Source organism: Limanda limanda, chromosome 6 (genome assembly GCF_963576545.1).
Source record: "Limanda limanda chromosome 6, fLimLim1.1, whole genome shotgun sequence".
Classification (NCBI taxonomy): domain Eukaryota; kingdom Metazoa; phylum Chordata; class Actinopteri; order Pleuronectiformes; family Pleuronectidae; genus Limanda; species Limanda limanda.
The window spans coordinates 17163762-17182942 of NC_083641.1; the positions used below are offsets into that span (position 1 = coordinate 17163762).

General features: G+C 39.8%; 1 protein-coding gene across 1 annotated transcript in view; it reads left to right on the forward strand.

Moving 5' to 3' along the window:
• Positions 1-15708, forward strand: part of drd2a (dopamine receptor D2a) — a 35435-nt gene extending 19727 nt beyond the window's left edge. Inside the window, exons 3-8 of the mRNA XM_061073374.1 lie at positions 5996-6105; positions 10810-10946; positions 13054-13262; positions 14280-14370; positions 14678-15061; positions 15512-15708. Coding sequence (XP_060929357.1) covers positions 5996-6105; positions 10810-10946; positions 13054-13262; positions 14280-14370; positions 14678-15061; positions 15512-15708 — 1128 coding nt within the window. The remainder of the gene's footprint in view (positions 1-5995; positions 6106-10809; positions 10947-13053; positions 13263-14279; positions 14371-14677; positions 15062-15511) is intronic.
• Positions 15709-19181: the final 3473 nt, after the last annotated feature.

Sequence of the window (19181 nt, forward strand, 5' to 3'; positions counted from 1 at the left end):
TTGTCTATGATGCTGTTTGTTTTTCAACTTTATTTTGCCTGAGCATAAATAATTCAGCAGATTCAAACTATTTTTGTGGGTCTTTAGTGCCCCTTAGGTGCTCAGGTGAGGAATGATAACATGATAACAGTTAACAAGCTGTCTTATAGGTTTATATGCTCAACTAGAAGCAACCTTGAAGACGGGCATACCCCCGCCAATCCAACACCCTATATCATAATTTTAAAGAAAGTGAAAAAAACAAATCCTTGATCCACCCATTTATCCAGATTCACTCTCGAATGGTCTCTCAGAATCTGTTGCACCCCCATCACCGCCATAGATTAGGTTGATTCTGTTGAAAAAACTCTAAAGAAAAAAATTGGATCATTCGAAAAATTGCGAGGAGCCTCATTTGGTCATGCACCTTCCCTCTGCAAATTGAATGTAAATCAATGAATACATAGCCTCCTCAGGAGAGGAAAAAACATAATTTATTAATTAAAATGAGCATATCTTGTCTCCATATGATCAATCCTGTGTGTCAGATGAATCCTCTTTCGAATAGCTATGAGACTCATAGCCCCCTTTTGGTCACTACACTTTAATCTATTTAATAAAAGATGTTGTTAACCATCAGTAATGTACATCAATTCAGGAGGAAACATATTCATGAACATGAGACATCTGAACAAATGCTGTCACCTGAGCTCAAAGTATATATTTTTAGAGCAAAGCCATGAACTCACTTTTTGTGCAGCCTGCACACACAAGCACACACACCAGGAACTCAACATGGTACTTTATCTCCTGTCGAAGGAAAACACAATCACACAAAATGGTCCCAGTTTTATTCCTGGTTTAAACCATTGCACCTCATAACAACTGCTCTCGGCGTAATTGGGAAAATCACACACTTAAAATACTTGTTTTACACCAGGCACACACACCTCAACACTCATTATTTCTTCAGTAACACCTGACATCTCTCGGAGGCGCCGCACCTTCATGTTCTTACCTCCAAGCTGATCTTAAAGTGACGGTGTTCCCAAAATCTAAACAGCCCAAAAACTCCCTTCTACCCCTCGTTCTCCACATTTATATTTAGTGGTGGTGGCATAGAAATGCAGAATGAGGTTACAAGAACACATGCTCCGTGATCACCTGCTCTTTTGCTTCTGCCGGCATCCCCTGCTTCTTTCTGTTTATCTCTAGAAGACCACCAGTGTCACACAGCCCTCCTTACAAAATGAGAACAAGAATAGAAACAACGGTTAAGGCCTACTTCAGGATTGAAGTGGGGGGGATTCGTGCATTAAAGCGGCACTAAACCAATTCCATAAAGTCAAGGGACTCACAGGAGTCACATTTCTGGACTCAAGTCCCTTGTGTGGGTCAAGTCCTACCTCGTAATGCAGATGAATAATCCAAACATTATTTCATCTGACCCTCATAAACATCTGCTCACAGGCTCTCTGCTATAAATATTTTAAGTTTCCGATCCAAAGTACGATAGATGACATCTGTATGACGTCAACGTTTCCTGCGGTTTAAGACAATTCCCTGTAGAGTCATAAAATACATTACCATAACAATAAAATCTATTTAAAGAGGCTGAACTCCTTGTGACCAACTTAAGACTGTACATAAATAGGGGAAACATGACTGCAACCCAAAAGGGCTGCAGTAAAAGGACCTAAATCATACCTCCTCCATGTTAGTGGATGGGACATTGACCAAAATAAATATTAAACAAAAGTACACATTACATTTTTTTTTTCTGATTGGAAACTTAAATGGGACACGCAAGCTCAGTTTCCCAGTAAGTTTAGATTTAATTCGTCATTTGATACGATTAAAAACAAGCTAAAACCTCATGATTGACAGCTGAGACTGAATCACATGGGCGTATTGGAGGGATGACATTACCACGGCTCCATCCCCCGATCACCACTCAACATGAATCTGGCTCCAAAGGTGCAAGATGACAGCATTTGCGTTTCTGGGTAGTGGGAGGACGTTGAGATGCACTGTCCATCTTCATATAGAGTCTATGCCTGTGACAATAAAAACAACAGTCACATTAATGCAGTAAACCATATGCGGTGAATCAGTTACGTGTGAGATGTTTGTGATGTGTTCTGTAGGATCATCTCTACGATCCCTGGAAAAGAAACGAGATACGCTGGATCAATGAGGACGGACCTCCACCATAGCGTTGTTGCTATTTTTGTTCCCTTATATGTTTCCTGAGGTAAATTAGGGAATTGAGAATTGATTACAGTGTTTTCCTGAGCACATGTTTGAGGGAGGGGGTACACACTAACAACAGCGTTTATGGCAGCGCTAATGGTATCCCGTCCCAACGGATTCTGTGACAATAACATGGAGAACTGCTCCATTTAAACAGTTCCCTACAAATAGAAGGAATTAAACCCCCTTCTGTTTTATAGACATTTTACCCCTGCAGGCTCATAATAACAATTTAGATGATAATAAGAATCCCCCCACAGATTGATAAACAGAGAAAAAAGTACTGGCTATGTGTCATGGTGAAAATGGATAACCAGCCTGTGTTTGCGGCACATCTGATTTTGATGTGGAGCCGCTTACACCCTCGCAAATAAAACATTTTTTGGTATGAATGGGAATTTGAAAATGCCTGAAGATTATCTGTGGACAAGTAAACACAGCTCATATCATTCTCAGGCAAATACCAGCAAGTTTCTAATCATTTCAAGATTTGCATTTGGAAATATACCAGTGTACTGTGTCGTATGAAGCAAAGCTCACAACCGCTGAGCTTTAGCTGCACGAGACATTATTTATTTATTCATTTCATGTTCCCTCGGAACATGTTTCTTCCATCAGACACACAAACTGAATTTCGGCACGTCTTCAGATCCAAACAGACACACTACGCCATTGTGTTGAGTGTCTGCTAACAAGATTGTTTGTCTGTCTTCAAAGCTGCTTTGCTTCTTTATCCACGTGCACATCTTTTCTTTTAACTAGGTTCTCACAGAGCATAGCTATGACTGAGTTGTTAGTGTTAATAATGTGTCAGCATGAAACTCAGTGAGGGCTTAGTCACAGAGTGTGGGAGGGAGATTCTTCGTGCCCTTTATTATTAAATGCTAAATTAGCATTAATTACCACAGTTTTTCACTTTCTACCAAGTGTGACTGATTCAGAAAGCATATGGAGACATCACGCATGACTTCAGGTTCACAGTTTGTTCAAAAATATACAAAAAATATATTTTTTTTGAATATAAGAATTTCATGCCCGACAGAAATCCAGTTGAAATTAAATTGGGTTTCTTATGTCTGCAGTAGCAAGGTTGTCTGCTGTGTAAATCACTTCTCCTGTGCTCTGCTGTCAGAAAACAAGGCAGTTTGTTCTGTCTACACGAAGCTTCATTCCAGACAGTCATTCAAATTACTCATCTCAGTCAGTCATTTTTGCATAAATCAGTGTGTAAAGTTATGTTTAATAGTAATGGAATTCATCCTACCAGCTGCTGTCAATTGGAAACAGTGACTGAGACCCCCTTCCAGCAGACTGAGATGAGAAGCAGCATTTCCCTGTTTGTTACTTTTAGTGACAAAACTTATTAACATATTATATACATATATATACATACAGTATATATATACAAAACAAGGCTAAATGTAATTTCATTTGGACTAATTCATCCTTTAAACAGGCTTCGGAACTCTGTATTCAAGACTAGGAAATGATATACAACTGTAATACAAATTACATGAAGAAATTTCATTGTTGATATCAATTATAATGATGTCACTCACCAGAGCTCATAAATCTGCAGAGGCCCAACAGTCACCTTATGAAACCATTTAGATTCACTCGATATAGATTGTTATTTGGATCCACATCAAATTTCCCACCCTCTTTATATCAGTCCCCTAAACATGTCAGTTTTTTTCAACAATTGTAATCAGAAAAATAAACGAATATGTTTTTAAAACAAACTCACAATGTTAAAGAAAAAAATAATCCTAGGTCCGCCCCCTGATCCGGTTCTGCACCAAATGTAGCCCCAAACCAACCAACTGTCAGGCTATAAAGCATGATCCATAAAAGCAATTACAAGAGTCACATAAACATCAGGTATTAAAACTCAAATTAAAATGAAAAGGTCAAGCTATTAAAATGACTGACTGAACATTAAAAACAAATAATCTAGTCTGTTAATGATGTCATGACATCTGATTGCCTCTTGCCAGTAAGATTATCCATCCAACACTGTGATACAGAGATAAATCATGAATACCAAGTACTGCATGCTCTGCTATTCAACAGCTTTTTGCCTCTGTTGAATTTCAAAAGGTTGCTCTTTCCCATTCCTGCAATGATTTGCTCTAAATGAAAAGTTTGTTCATCAGTATGGTTATGAATGCCCTAACGATGCCGAGTATTAGATGAAAGAGCAGGATGTGTTTCATTTCAATCTTATTTCAAGTGACGTCTCAAAGTGCCTCTTCTATTACCACTGCCCATTACTGCATTTTCAATTTCCAAACAACTTTCATTTGCAATTAAATTAGTTCACACTATGATATGCTGTGCACTGTCTGGAGAAATGGAGAGTTGATGAAGGACAAGATGTTAAAAATCTACACATTGCAACGTGAAGATTTCGTCAAATTGATTCCCATTTGGAATATCTTTGTATTGATCAGTGCCTCGGTGCCTGGGAGATGATGCCTATAAAAGAGCAGTTTAACATCTATTGAATTTCTCCGTGCAATGATGCAAATAGACGTGTGTTACAGCCCTGACGAGCTATAAATGTATCAGTTCGTGTGAGGCTCTTGTTTTTGCATTGGGCGGCAGCACTGATGAGCACGTTAAAAATATAGGGTTGCTAGGGTAGAGCTGGTGAGAGGAGCGATCTGTAAAATGACAACGAGAGATCGACAAAGATAAATTGAGAGGTAGTTGTGAGGGAGAGAGACAGGCGGAGTGAAGGCAGAGAACAAAGAGGTTGTGAAGAGATACAGAGAAGACAAATGCCAGGAGCGGAAAGGTTGGAGAAAAATGCAAAAAAGAGGAGAAGAGAGGAGAGGTTGCAACACGGACAAGGATGCTCATTAGGCTGTCGGATCGGTATGCAATCTTCTGGTATTGTCGACACCAGCTACAGCGTACACCTCCGTAAAGTGGCACTTGATATTTTTTTTAAAGACACAGCCTATAAGGTCAAAGATTAATCTGTCGCGGAGTTGCACCCTCAACCTTTCCACAGTAATAGGGGGAGGCAGGTATCTGATTTCTTCGGAGAAAATAAACACATAAAACTTAACTGTACAATACTTCCATTTATTCAATTTACACCGATGCCGGTGAATTTATACAAATACATTTGCAACCCCTATTTTTTTCATTACTTTTCGACTCAACAACTACGGCTCAGGAATTAATATAAAAAGGTTTCGATCATAGCTCTTATTAAAAGCTACATGGGGCCGCAGACCAGGACAAATGTTCTCATTATTATCTCTCTAACATTAAAGGTAACTTTAGCTTCATGATTATCTATACTACACTATAGATTCTATAGTGTATCTGTTGTTAGTGAAAAGATGTAAAAAGAACCGTGGGGTCACTGAGCTGTCAATCTGTCAAACTCCACCATGTCAGGTGTAACAGTCTTTTGATAACATGACACACTGCTTAGATGTTGTGTATATTGTAAAATATACACACTACAGTTCATGCATCACTCACCTGAACACAACTCAAAGCACAAATTGGTTTTCTTTTATGCTAATTCAATTTTACCTCCTTCCTTCTTCCCCCCCTACGGCTCCGATTTGCTCTGTTTTTCGCCTCCCGTCTGTAACGGGCGTGGAAACAATACGACAAAAGATATACAAGGGAGGCTCCACTGTCAGCTTGGCTTTTTGCTGCGACAGGGGAAGCCTGCAAGTGCCTTTATTCTGTCGACTGCTGCTTTAAACTGCCAATTGTTGATGTTCTTCTCTTCTAGGTAGTGGGAGAGTGGCGCTTTAGCAAGATCCACTGTGACATCTTTGTCACTCTAGATGTGATGATGTGTACAGCCAGCATCCTCAATCTCTGTGCCATCAGCATTGATCGGTGAGTGTGTCACTTCACAGATTGTTAAGTCCTGTCTGTCATGCTTCCTGCATGGATTCCTGATGAGATCTGCGCCTCCTGAAAAACAGCGATCGCAACTCTGTGCATGTCTGTCAAAGCACACGTGTCAGTTTACACACTTGATGCAATTTCCACAGGCGGATTTCACACCACACAAAACACCCACATTTCATCTGTATTTATACTGTAGCACAATTGTCACTTTCATTTCTCTTCAACAGATATTTCAGTTATAATTGTAAATGTCTTAAATGGAAATGAAAACGTGTTTATGATTTACTGAGCACATGCAAGTGAATGAAGTCTAATGGAGAAGTTGTGGACTCCTGTCAGCCTGAATTTAGACACAGCTTATATTTCAGTCATAGACCAGAACAACCATTCATAACAGTGGGCAAGTTAAGGAATATTGAAAATTACATTATAGATTTTTATATTAAATACGTCAACATGAATCTGCAAATATATATACTTTAAAGGATAGAAATAATACAAGTAATAAACATAACGTAGAGAAGGCTGAGATAGAAAAAGAAAGTACCGGAAAAAGTCAGCACAATATCACAACAAAAAATCTTTATTCAATAAAAAAGGTTAAAGAAGAGGGGAGGTCGTTTTAAGTTCAGGTCTTAATGGCCAAATATACAATCTCATTCTATAGGCTCCACTTAGAAGGCATAGAGTATATTTCAGTAGCTATAAATCCTGTATGTGTTCACCTCCAGTGGTTTAATTTGCCGCAGTGATTTATAGTTGTACATCACTGCTTAGTTTGAAAAGACGAGAAGTCAGGAGGGCATTGAAATACTGCTTCTTCATCCTGGTGTAAAGTTGCTCTTTAACACCAATCTTCATTTAAAAGCTTCTGATATATACACGGTGTGAGTGCACAGCAACTCCATTCACTCCCAATGGAAACGAGAGTCTGACGGTGGAAGAAGTTTTCATTTAAACCTGCAATTATTGATTCGAGGGCAGTGAAAAACTTTGTCCGTCTGCAGTTTCGGGGGGTGTGCTGTTAGTGTGCAGTGGACCTTTAAGGTGTATGTGCTATAAAAGCTGCATTTTGGAGCCGAAGATGAAATCATGAGAGGATAAACGAGTCAGAACGAAAACAGAAAATGTAAAAAAACAGGTTAAGAAATAAATGTAGAGAGCTGAAGGAACCGTAGAGTTTAGTGATAATTCTCTCTGGCTTCATGACTCCGAGCAAAACTTTTCACCCACACATAATTATGTGATTTACTATTAGTAATAAAACATGAATGATTATAACAACTTTAAATAAATACACAAACAGATCAATTGCAATTTAAAATGCCAGAGTGTGACAATAACTTGTGACAAGACCTCATCCTCCTGGATTCATTACTGCTGCCTCCGGAAATAAATTCAATAAGTCAGTTATGTAAGTGGTATGATGACTCAGTGATTAACGACATACAATAATCACAAACAGCTGAAGGAAGCAGAGTTGCACTGGAAAGCCGTCAATCTGAGGGGCACGTAAAGGTTGACCTCTCGATATTAAAAATGTACCCAGTAATAACGTAAAGCTGACGACCAGAATATGTCTTCAACGTGCACGAGCTTGTTTATTGTGACCGAGGCACTCGTGGATCATTCTGAAGAAAACCAATGACATAATGTTTTCCGTATTTTCTATTTATTGATTTAATTTGACGTGATTTTCTGCTTGGCTGCATTTTCATCTCAAACCCATATGCAAGATAAATATTCACAATGGTTCCACACAGACACAATTTCGGCTCTTATTGAAAGGACCGAATTAGAATACAAATGTCACTCCTACGTGGGAGAAAGGCTTATTAGTCGATATAATCTCGTGGCAGATCATTGTTTACTGTATGTGAAATGATGGTTAGAAGCAAGTCAGAGAGGAATTGCATCCCAATTTACATTTAGACATTATTTATAGAACTTTATGTTTGCATGCTCAGTACTTTTGAATGCTCATCACTGACAGAATGACTCAGACTTTGACCAATCACTTTTCCTGGTTTGATTACTTTTCAGGAACGCTGGTTTTTGTAAAAGTTCACAGGAGAGTGAAGTTTTCCTTTATTTCCTTTTATCATTTCAACTGAAGGTAGCTTCGTTATTTATTCATCAAGGAAGTGTTTCTTTCTTTCCTAGCTTTGTTCTGTGGATGGGATCAAAAACAGGCTATATTCAGCAGGACACCAGCTCAGTTAATTACTCTATTGTAAAGAGGATGAATATGTTATTATCAGTTGGAGCTTGGGTGCACTCCAGTCCAATCAGCTACTCGCTTTTCTTTTGTAAGACGGCGTTAACTAGGCCTAAGAGAACGCTTCTTTTGTGTGGGAGGTGATATGAAACCTACACAAGCCAAATAGTATTTGATAAAAATCCAAATATGTTGTCAATAGTCAGAAGACTTTGAGGTTTACTAAATGTTACACAAGACATTGATCTCAGTGGAATTCAGTTTCAGTGAAACTTAGCAAGGCTTTATATTTAGTAAGTTACATTTGGATGTTTTAATGTACAATACACTGCTCCACAAAGAGGTAAGACATTAATCCATTGCTCTTTCCTAATTATGAGATAAAATGGGATAATATTTATGTATAAACAGAAAATATGTGCAGGATCTGGTGCAGAAAAGCATAGACATCTGTCAAATGTCATGATAAAATAGGAAATTAATTATTATGATAAATCACTAAATCATAGATACATTTACATATTTAATTGGGAATCAAACCTCCATTAAATGTGGAATATAACTTTTACCTTCAAGGTACCAATATCTAATGTGGCATTCAGAATTACACATCCCATTAATTTCAAACTGCAGATGTATTATCTTCGAGACCTTACCCATGTGAAAGTGAAAACCTTGGTGACTCAATACAGATCAGATTCACTTCCTTTAATCCCATGTACTTGATTAAGGGCCAGTTAACAAGCTGTGAACTCACAATTGACATATCATAATCTTTTAAATCGATATGCTGAGCTTTGTAGCAAACAGTCGATTATTTACACAAGCAGCAGTCGGGGATTAAGAGCGATGTCCCCCTGGGGAAAAAAACCTCATTATTCTCCTTTTAGCTCTGTTTGGTCTCCAACTGAAAACAACGAGTGGTGGGATTGAACAAAACACTAAAGCTATTGTCTGACAAGTAAAGATTGGGAAAAAAGCTCCTTAAAGCCAAGGGAGCTGCAAATGTGATGAAAGAGTAATGTAAAAGTGAAGGAGGCCAAGCTGAACATATAGGGGACCGCATAATTTTACAGGTGAGTGTGTGCAGCAAGCCCCATAAGAAAATTACCTGAGCGTTAAATTGTCCTCTTTGCAGGCGAGACTGAAGGATCAATTTCAAATGAAATGGCTATCAAACTGTATTTTATGTAAGTAAACAACCTCTCATGTGCCACTTGTGGTGCAGAGGGCTCGGCTTCCAGCCCCAAAATTGGAATGCAGGTGCAAGTGGAAAACATTTTCCTTTGTTAACAATGAAGCTGATTGAACCTTCTCAGCCTGCAAAAGCACCGCGGGACAATTTCTTTCACCCATGACTTAAAGGTACACAGTGTTGTAAAAGCCACAGAAACATACACAGAATAATACAATTACCTTCGATTTATCCCTACTTCTCTTCTGGCTTTTCATAGAGAAGCCAGTCATAATAAAAGCGTTGCTCACTTGGCTGACGTTCAAAAACAAATTACACCAAAAATCGATGTATGGGACATTGTAAATAAAAGCTGTGCATTTCCTGGTGATTAAAGCAGGCTCAGTAATAGGATCAACCGATATAGCAGGGTTAAATGATAAGGTCTTTCCTGCGAGACACTGGACGATAAAGACACAGCCTTCCTCACACGACCTCATCCTCACTCAGACGCTAGCACAGAGCACATGGCTGTTTCCAAAGGGCCGGGCCTGTCTAACCAGATCCAAGACGACAGGCAGGATTCTTGTTTAACCAACCTCTAGGTTCCTTGTCCAACTTTAAGCACTGATAAAGCACCTTTCACACACAGAGGTAGCTTCAAGGTGCTGTACAGAGACGTTAAAACACAACACTTTAATATAAAATGTATAGAAAACAATTTAAAATCTGAAATAAAGAATCAATCGCTATCAGAAAATAAGGTGACAGGGATAACTTATTCAAATAAAATAAATGGAAATGTGTATAATAATTAAATAAAAATGGAATGAAATACAATAATGGTTAGACCTTATGAAATTATGGTTAGACCTTATGAACTTAGTTAAAGGCGCTTGTGAACATAGAAATTCCAGCACTGTGCTATTGACTAAAAGCTGCTTCTCCATCTTTAGATTATGCCCTCTGGACCAGTAGCAGACCAGTGATCAAAGGTCTCGCATGATTGTATTTGGAGGCAGCTCCATTAAGAGATTTTTAAAAAAATGTGCTGTAAAACTTTAAATCAGTGCCGTGTCTAACTCGAAGCCAGTGATTTAAGAACATGATGTGATCTTTTTATATTTGATTGAAACTCTTGCAGGTGAATTTTGAATGAGTTGTAAGAAAGATGGTTGAATCAGACATGATCTCAATCAACCGTGGAGGATGAACATTTTGACCAAACTTGCAGAAACGTGTCACGTTTTCTTACATGCCAACCAAAGCCTCTATCCCCCCCTCTCTCCCCTTACAGGTACACAGCGGTTGCAATGCCAATGCTGTACAACACTCGCTACAGTTCCAGGCGACGGGTCACAGTAATGATCTCCGTGGTGTGGGTACTGTCTTTTGCCATATCGTGTCCCCTGTTGTTCGGCCTGAATAACACAGGTAAGAAGGAGATATATCTGTGCACGTCTGCTCTGCTGTCTTTGAAACAGGAATGTTTTTTCTGTGGTGTGTGACTAAATTAGTGGAGCGATAGTGCAGCTGTATTGTATTATTCATCGTTTACATCCACTGCACAGTACAGGATGTACAACGTAGACACATATACCTCGTGAATCATTACCTGGCAAATCTTTTAAATGCTTTCACATAGTTGCGTTAGTTTTGCACTCAAGCAGAATGTAAATGTCAGTGCCCTTTTGGAGTTGTAAAGAAGTAAAAACAAACTAACGCATTCATTTGAATGTTAATAGACTCGCCCATATCAGTATTCGATTACTTCATATTGACATGTATCTAGCTTTAGCGAGCCTTAGGCCCTGAGGCTGCTTATTGCACAGAACAGGAGCTTTAAAGTGGGATTACAGTTAAACCAGGTTCTGATTAAGAGCTTTTTTCTTTGGAGGCGCCGACTTGTTGCTGACAGCTTACATCCTGTCACTTTGAAGCTCCACTCATCCCTTCGAGAGCCCTCGTGTACCGTCAGTGGACTCGTACGTCCTGTGTATGCTGCTTGGAAGCATGAAAGTGGGGAACTCAGGAGAAGGAACCACTGAAACCAAAGCAGTCCATATTTGTGTGTGATGTAGCGCAAATGCCGTGTGTGATGTGGCCAATGTTTGCGACTGTAAAACTTGTCAGAAGTGGCTGGTGATCATTGCAAACGCAGATGAAGACAACTTTAAATTTTCTTTACAAATGGATAGAGTCCTTCTACCCAAAGCAGACATTACGCAGTTTAAAATAGGTGATGCACAGTGCTCCTTTTTGTCATAGCTGAGAGTTTTCTTTTGGATCACACGTTTCCCATAATGCCAACTTATTGCCACACTTCCAGTTTGTAATTCAAGCTGTTGAAAGTTATTAGAAATCCTTCTACTGATGAGTGGACTGAGCCACAGCCAGCCTGAAGTGTCAAGATGACACTTGATCTGGTGAATATTTGGTTTTCACATCACAATGTAGTGAGAAGACTAAAGAATATTTTATAACTGTATAACTGTCCTCATCAGCAGGTGGGCTGCATCAAACTACACTTGACATTGATTGGTTTATAGAAGGGGGGGGGGGTAATGTTGACGTGTTGTCGATCTAGCTCCTGAAAAATGTTCTTTCTATTTGAATGAACAAAATGTGTCAATCTGTTTTTTTGTTTATTTCGTTGCCACTTTAACATTTGTATAGTATTACTACCAGCAAAATGAATGTCCTGTCCTTTGAATTTTATAACTTGGATGCTTTTTTTTCTTCAGTGGTAAAGACTGCGTGAAATCCCCTGATCCACTTATTTCTCTTTCTCTTCTTCTATAGTTTTAATATGACTCAACTTCCTGCAATTGGTCCAAAAGTCCAAACTATCAAGAAAAATGTTTTCAAACTCTAACAATGAACAGAAATACATTTTGGTCTGAGCCCCCTTTCCCATCTTTTATTTTGGTTCAGACACAATTGAAATATTGGTTTGAAAGCCCCTCAGTTTGGGATTTTGAGCAACTAATGCTCATTTTGAATCTGCTTTGAGATGCTGAACTTTTCACACCTGACGGGGCTTTCACACCCACCTTGTTTGGTCCGAACCTTCAGACATTTAAGTTAAATAAAGACTTGTCTTACTTGTCTTGTCTGTAAGATGTCGGTGATGCAGCTTTGGTGAAAATTTGGCTTGTTTTTAGAAATAAATTGATCAAATCTTAAATTACAAGCAACCAAAGCGGAGTCTAAAACTGGGGTGATATGATCTCTACATTTGGCAACAGACAGAAACTCTGCAGCAGCATTTTGGGGAAGCTGAAAGGGAACCGCAAAGAGAGGTAGCGAGGAAATGATGGGAATGACCTCCAACTCAGAGTAGTGTAGTCACGTATTTTGAATGAAGCTGCAAGAGATTAAAACCCCTGCAAGTTCAAATGAAGTTCTCCCTTTTACTGCAGAAAGTTCCAGAAGCCAGAGTGACAGGCACACACAGAACTACACTCTAAAGAAAGAGCATGTTTGATGGAACATAACATCCAGTCTGAATGCTTTATTCACCGTGTGCTTATCTCCACAGCTACTCGTGATGAGTCGCTCTGTGTGATCGCCAATCCGGCTTTTGTGGTGTACTCCTCCATTGTGTCCTTCTACGTTCCCTTCATCATCACTCTGCTGGTTTATGTGCAAATTTATGTGGTCCTGAGGAAGCGCAGGAAACGCGTAAACACAAAACCAAAGCAGCAAAGCTGTCAGGCCGTCGACCCTGATGCAGCCACATCGCTGAAGGTGAGCTGCTTCCAACAAATCCTCTCCTGTTTACGGCCAACACCTTTACAGCCTCAGCATTAAAAAGAATCGACTCTATTGCACCGGAGCTCTTTATCTTCACAGGGCATTTTAGGCTCATGTCTTTTTCAACCAGTTTAAAAGAAACAAACATCAAAAACGCTAAAATATCTTCCTAATCAAACTGCAATCAATACATTTCTCAACCCATTCACGCTTGATTGTTTTATGAACAGGCGATGTATTACATAACATCACACTTTGAATGGGAAAGCCCAGACATGATGAGGATTGATTTTTTTGTAGGGGGGAAAAAAGGATATTGTTCAAGGCAAGGGATTTAAAGGGCAATCCTTCCAATCCTTGAGGCTTTTTATACCTGAGGCTTTTACAAGTGGTTTCCCGTTTACATGTTATAGTGATATGCTATAACTGGTTCAGGCCTGGAGACCAGGTGTAATCTTCATGTTACATTTACTGTTACGTATCAGTGTCAGAAGCCACCATGCAATACTAACTATGATGGCCCTCAAACGACCTTTTGATCGATTGATTTTTCTGACACTAAAACTCAATGGTCACTGCACAGGAAGCCAAGTAATGCTTTTGATCCAGTGCACTACATTACCCATGTTCATGCATGGCTTTACTCAGTGCTCTCTGTGTGCATGATATAGGTCAGAAGGGAAATAATTACAACAGACAGGCAGCATTTCCTTTATAGGGAAGAAAGACAAAACACAATTATACAATATTAACAGATTTAGTTAAAGTTGTGTTCCCCTCATGTTGTCAACTGTTGGATGAGTTTGTTTTGTCTTTCTAAAATAATCTCAGCCGCAAACATGTTTCACACTGACAAGTCAATTGACTTCCAGCTACAGTTGAAGCCCCAGATCAGATTCTAGCTATGTGTAGCCTCATTTGACCTGGGAGGCAGTGCTTCGACAGCTCTTTTGTGAGTCTTGCTTTGACATTGTATCCTCTTCTTGCCTGACACAGCTGCTTTCCTTTCAGGATAAGTGCACTCATCCAGAGGATGTGAGGTTGTGCACCATGATTGTTAAGACTAATGGGAGTTGTCCTGTCAACAAGAAGAAAGTGGTGCGTGAGTTTATAATTTTTTTACCCTTTGTTTAATTCTATATATTTATTTTACCTGTAAAAGATTTAGTGCAGTGTCACCTTGACATTTTCCTCCCGTTTCTCAGAGGAAATACAGCCTGAAAGGGCACTTTTCTGCCTTTGTGAGCATAGCATATCTAAATCGAAGACTGAAATGTATCTATTTGATCATTTATCTATTTATTATGAGTTATTTTAAATGTCACCCATCTTACAAGAACCTGAAAAATGACCATTGGCTTCCAAGTCTTTTTCTGATAACTCTGTCCTTGCTCAGATTTTCATCAAAGACGTGGTCAATGAGGGGGAAGATCTGGAATTGGACGAGCTGAACAACAGCGGCAGCAGCAGCCAGAGGCAGAAGCAGCAGTCGCAGTGCGCTCTTGGAGACATTCCGGCCACGAGCCACCAGCAACTGATGCCCAGCAAGGCCAACAATAGCCCCACGTCCACACCTCCCACACCCCCCGAGGAGGCCCAGAAGGCAGAGAAGAACGGAGACCCTACCAAGGAGGCTCTGAGGGGTCCGGCACCGGTTGTGGCCAAAGCCTTTCAGACGCAGGCCTTACCTAATGGCAAAACTCAGACCTCTGTCAAAACTATGAACATGAACAAGAGAAAGATCTCACAGCAGAAGGAGAAGAAGGCCACTCAAATGTTAGCCATTGTTCTTGGTAAGTAACTGTCTTTTTATTTCTCATCCGCCATAAATGATTTATAGTGACGACAAGTTCAATCAAATTTTATCTGAGTGAAATAAAAACTTGGTAAATGCAAAATAGCATGCAGCGCTCACAACATCAAACCAGCGGGGGGATTGTTCAGAATCCAAGTTCCAAAAATGTTCTATTAACCACAATGTTATTCTGCAGTTTGCAGTTTAGAAAGCATATTATTTTCTAAACAAGCTCGACTGCCTCAATCTTTTATTTCCATTATTTTGTAATGACCTAAAACAGAACTTGAAAACAAGTCAGACAGTGATGCAACGAAAGGAAATCATTCTGTTTCCTGTGTTTTAGGATCCAACTCCTCGGTATTGGTGTATTTAAGGTCAGAGCTTCCTTCGTTGAAACTCTCCCTCCTCACTCTCTCGCTCTCTGTCTTTTCTCATCTCCCCTCAGGTGTCTTCATCATATGCTGGCTGCCGTTCTTCATCACACACATCTTGAACACCCACTGCACGAAATGCAAAGTTCCCGCTGAGGTGTACAACGCTTTCACTTGGCTGGGCTACGTGAACAGCGCTGTGAACCCCATCATATACACCACCTTCAACGTCGAGTTCAGAAAGGCGTTCATTAAGATCCTGCACTGCTAAACCGCAGTGCCATTCGTCTCATCAGACTGAGGGAGGGGTGAAGAATAAAAAAACAAACATCTTTTCTGTCAAATACCTCATCCTGAGAAGGAAATGCACCACAGGGGAAAGCCGCGATTCGCTTTCTAAAAAGGAACAGAACTGAACGAGTGGGGGAAAATTTGACTGTCTTACTCGCTGACACGTTGGCTCTATCTGTGAATGGTTTGTGGACTTCAAATCACTGAATGTAAAACAAGAAATGTCTGTAACAATGACTTGTTCCATAGAGAAAGAAATATGTACCATTGTTCTCTGAAAATCATTGTGCTTGTCGCGTAAGGAGCCATCTGTGTATACCACACACGTACAAGTTGCAAACCGCTTTTTATTGTGTGTGTAATTTATGTTATGAAGATGGAGATTTTCTGCAGATCTTATAGATATCAAGTCAGTGTTCATTGCAGTGTTAAAGCTCAGACGTGAGCTCTTAATCTTAAAACCTGTCACTGATTGGAATGTGTGTTTGAGACCAGAGACAATTAACTTGCTGTATAATGTGGCAATGCCCTTATCCACATATTTGCAATTTTATAAATTGGAAAAGTCATGTTGTTATTAATATTATTATTATTATTATTATTTATCATTATTATACTTATCATTCTTTGCTGTAAATAGTTTTTTCTCAACACATTAACTGTGATTATGCCTGCAATTGAAATGTGATGCATGCTACATTGCTCCTCTACTTGACTTTAACATGAAATGTATGTTTAGCAAAAAATGACAAAAGATGTCCAATAAATGAAGTTCTGAGACACTGTAACGTGCCACATGAAAATCTGTGTTTGCTTTTTAAATACAGATACCAGAGACCCAACGATAACCTGTCGGTGTTTACCAGCCTCAGTCTTCCTCCCAGGATTGGTCTGAGTAATGTGGACTGTGATTATAAGTGAGCATCGCTGCTGTGCCACAGGTCCTGCAGCACACTAATAAACTGTATGTGGACTTTGCAGCGTCCAGGTGAAATCGTGTGGATGTGTGCATCGCTGTGAGCAGCTCCCCAGGGCCTTTGCAAAGCAAGAATGGGGTGAACTGAAATACCAGTTTCAGCAATACATCTGTGTGTGTGTGTGTATTGTTTCGGCCTGCATCATTTTCACATCGGCAATAACTATATATCTGAGTGGTTGTGACAGTTTACAGGTGAATGGCTCAAGGTTAGTGTGTCAGGCTGGGATTGGAAGAGAAGAGAGAAATGAGCTGGTGGAGCCCAGAGAACTGTGTGTAGGAGACACGCACATGAAGAGTCCTGCTGACTGATCATTAACATATATAAAATCTCAGTCACTCCCACGGAGAGTATGATGCATGATAATAGACAATCAAGTGGGGGAAAAAAAATGGTTATAAATCAAAAGAGAAGCTAAGCCGATAAATCACAGTTTGTTGATGTTTAAATCACTCATAGTCAGAATAATAATTGTGTATGAATTAATTCATTTGATTGATATTTTGATTATTTCCAATTATTTTGTATTTGTTGGTTTTGTGATGAATTTCACACAAAGACTCTGTTCACTGCTCATAGATTATTGAGTCTGGCTTTTAAATGTACACTGCTCCCGCTGGGGGAGACTAACTGTTTTCAATTACACCGTGAGTTAGGTTGATAGCTCTGGGCCCTGTTAAAGAACCAATCGGGGAAACTTACTTTTTCTAATTGCAATGAAGTTAATGTTTTTTTTAAAGGGAGCTTTCTACGGTGTTGAGAAAGAGCAGCGCAGACTGTGTTGGTTCCAGCTCTGCTATTAGAAATCCCCCCCCCCCCCCCGAGTTCAACTCCAGTGACAAAGGTACCCCACACATAGAAATCTACTGCTGCTGACATTACACATGAGATATGCAGAGTTTTGGATTGGATGTTGTGCTTGATTCAAAAGTATGTTAAATGTTTTATCTTGACGAATGGATGAACGGGCTTCTTCAATGTCACAACAGTAAATTACAATACACAGAGTGCAGCACTGGTAGAAGTGAATATAGATTATTATTTCTTGGTAAAATCAATCAAAAAGTGACACGAATTCACAGAAGCCCTTCACAGCTTGATATAATCTGAATGATAGAAAAAGTTATTAAAAAAAAACCTTGTTGTTCATCACAAACAAAGGCATTTACTAAGTGGAAACTGATCATTTAATTATGACAAACCACTAATGAGTGTTTAATTGTATTAACATGAGTATTATTATTATTGATAATAGAAATACTTTGAACCACTGTCCAAGGTTTAGAGACAACTTCAATAAGTAGGAATAACGTAGGATAATAGATACAAATCAGAACTGTGAAGAACAGAAATCAATCAACTCTAATCATCCGATGTGGCACACTATCGGTGCCTGTGTGCTTGGTGTGTGTGCAGATGTATTTCTCATGTGTCCAGCGCAGTATCTAGTTAGAATCAGCATCTCCTCCTCCTGCCTGCTGCAGCTGCAGCCTCGGTGGAATTAGGAGATTCGGTTCCCTGAGCAGCGATCAGAAGCACTGCAGAGGCTGCTGAGCAGGAGAGGCACTCCTTCCTCTGAGTGGGATCCCAGCAGCTCCTGCAGATACTCCCTCCTCTTTATCTCCTTATCAGGCTTCCAGGTATTGATGTTGTTCAATAACACAAACGAATTGTATGAGGGCGTGGCAATGATGTTATGGAAGATGACCAGGAATCCTCCTGGTCTTACAGCTGTAAGTTCAAATCATCCTGTCAAGATTGTCCACGCCTCCTCTCTTGGTCCAGGGTGATGCTTGATCCTTGTCTTCACAATCACTCCATCAGCCGTTTTGTTGTTTGTGCTCAGGAGGATCAGATTCTGGTTCCTCTGTGGGAGTTGAAATACTGTGGTGGTGGTGGTGGTGGTGATAAAGGCAAACTTTATTAAGCAACAGTCCCCCCCTCTTTGATGAGAAGGCCTCTCTCGCCCTTGCCTTAAGCCAACCCTGATGCTGGTCATCCCCCTCTTTGTAGCTGCTGGCTGAGTTCATAAGAGATGAAGAATTTGTCCCATGTGACATTATGCCCCCTCGATCCATCTGTCACATCAAGAACAGCCTTGAAAGGTTCTTCTCTGGGTCTCCACTGGTCGGCTTCACAGACTACCAATATCTTGATGCCATACCTTAGTGTTCTGCCGGGCGTATACTGAACATAAACAACCTGGGACCTGTTGACTGAATAGATTATTATCAGTCCTATCATGGAATAGTCTTTAGAGGAGGGAGATGGGAGACAGAGTAACATGAGATTATAAATAACACTGCCATATATGAAAGGAATTACTTTGGCTCAATATTGGAATGCCTGAGTGCAAACCTCTGCCAACGGTCCCTGTGTGAAACCATATTTAAATCAACACCAAATTATTCACAATCATGGATTTCACAGCCCATGAATTATTACCCGGAAGAAATCTGTCTTGCAATCTAGAGGT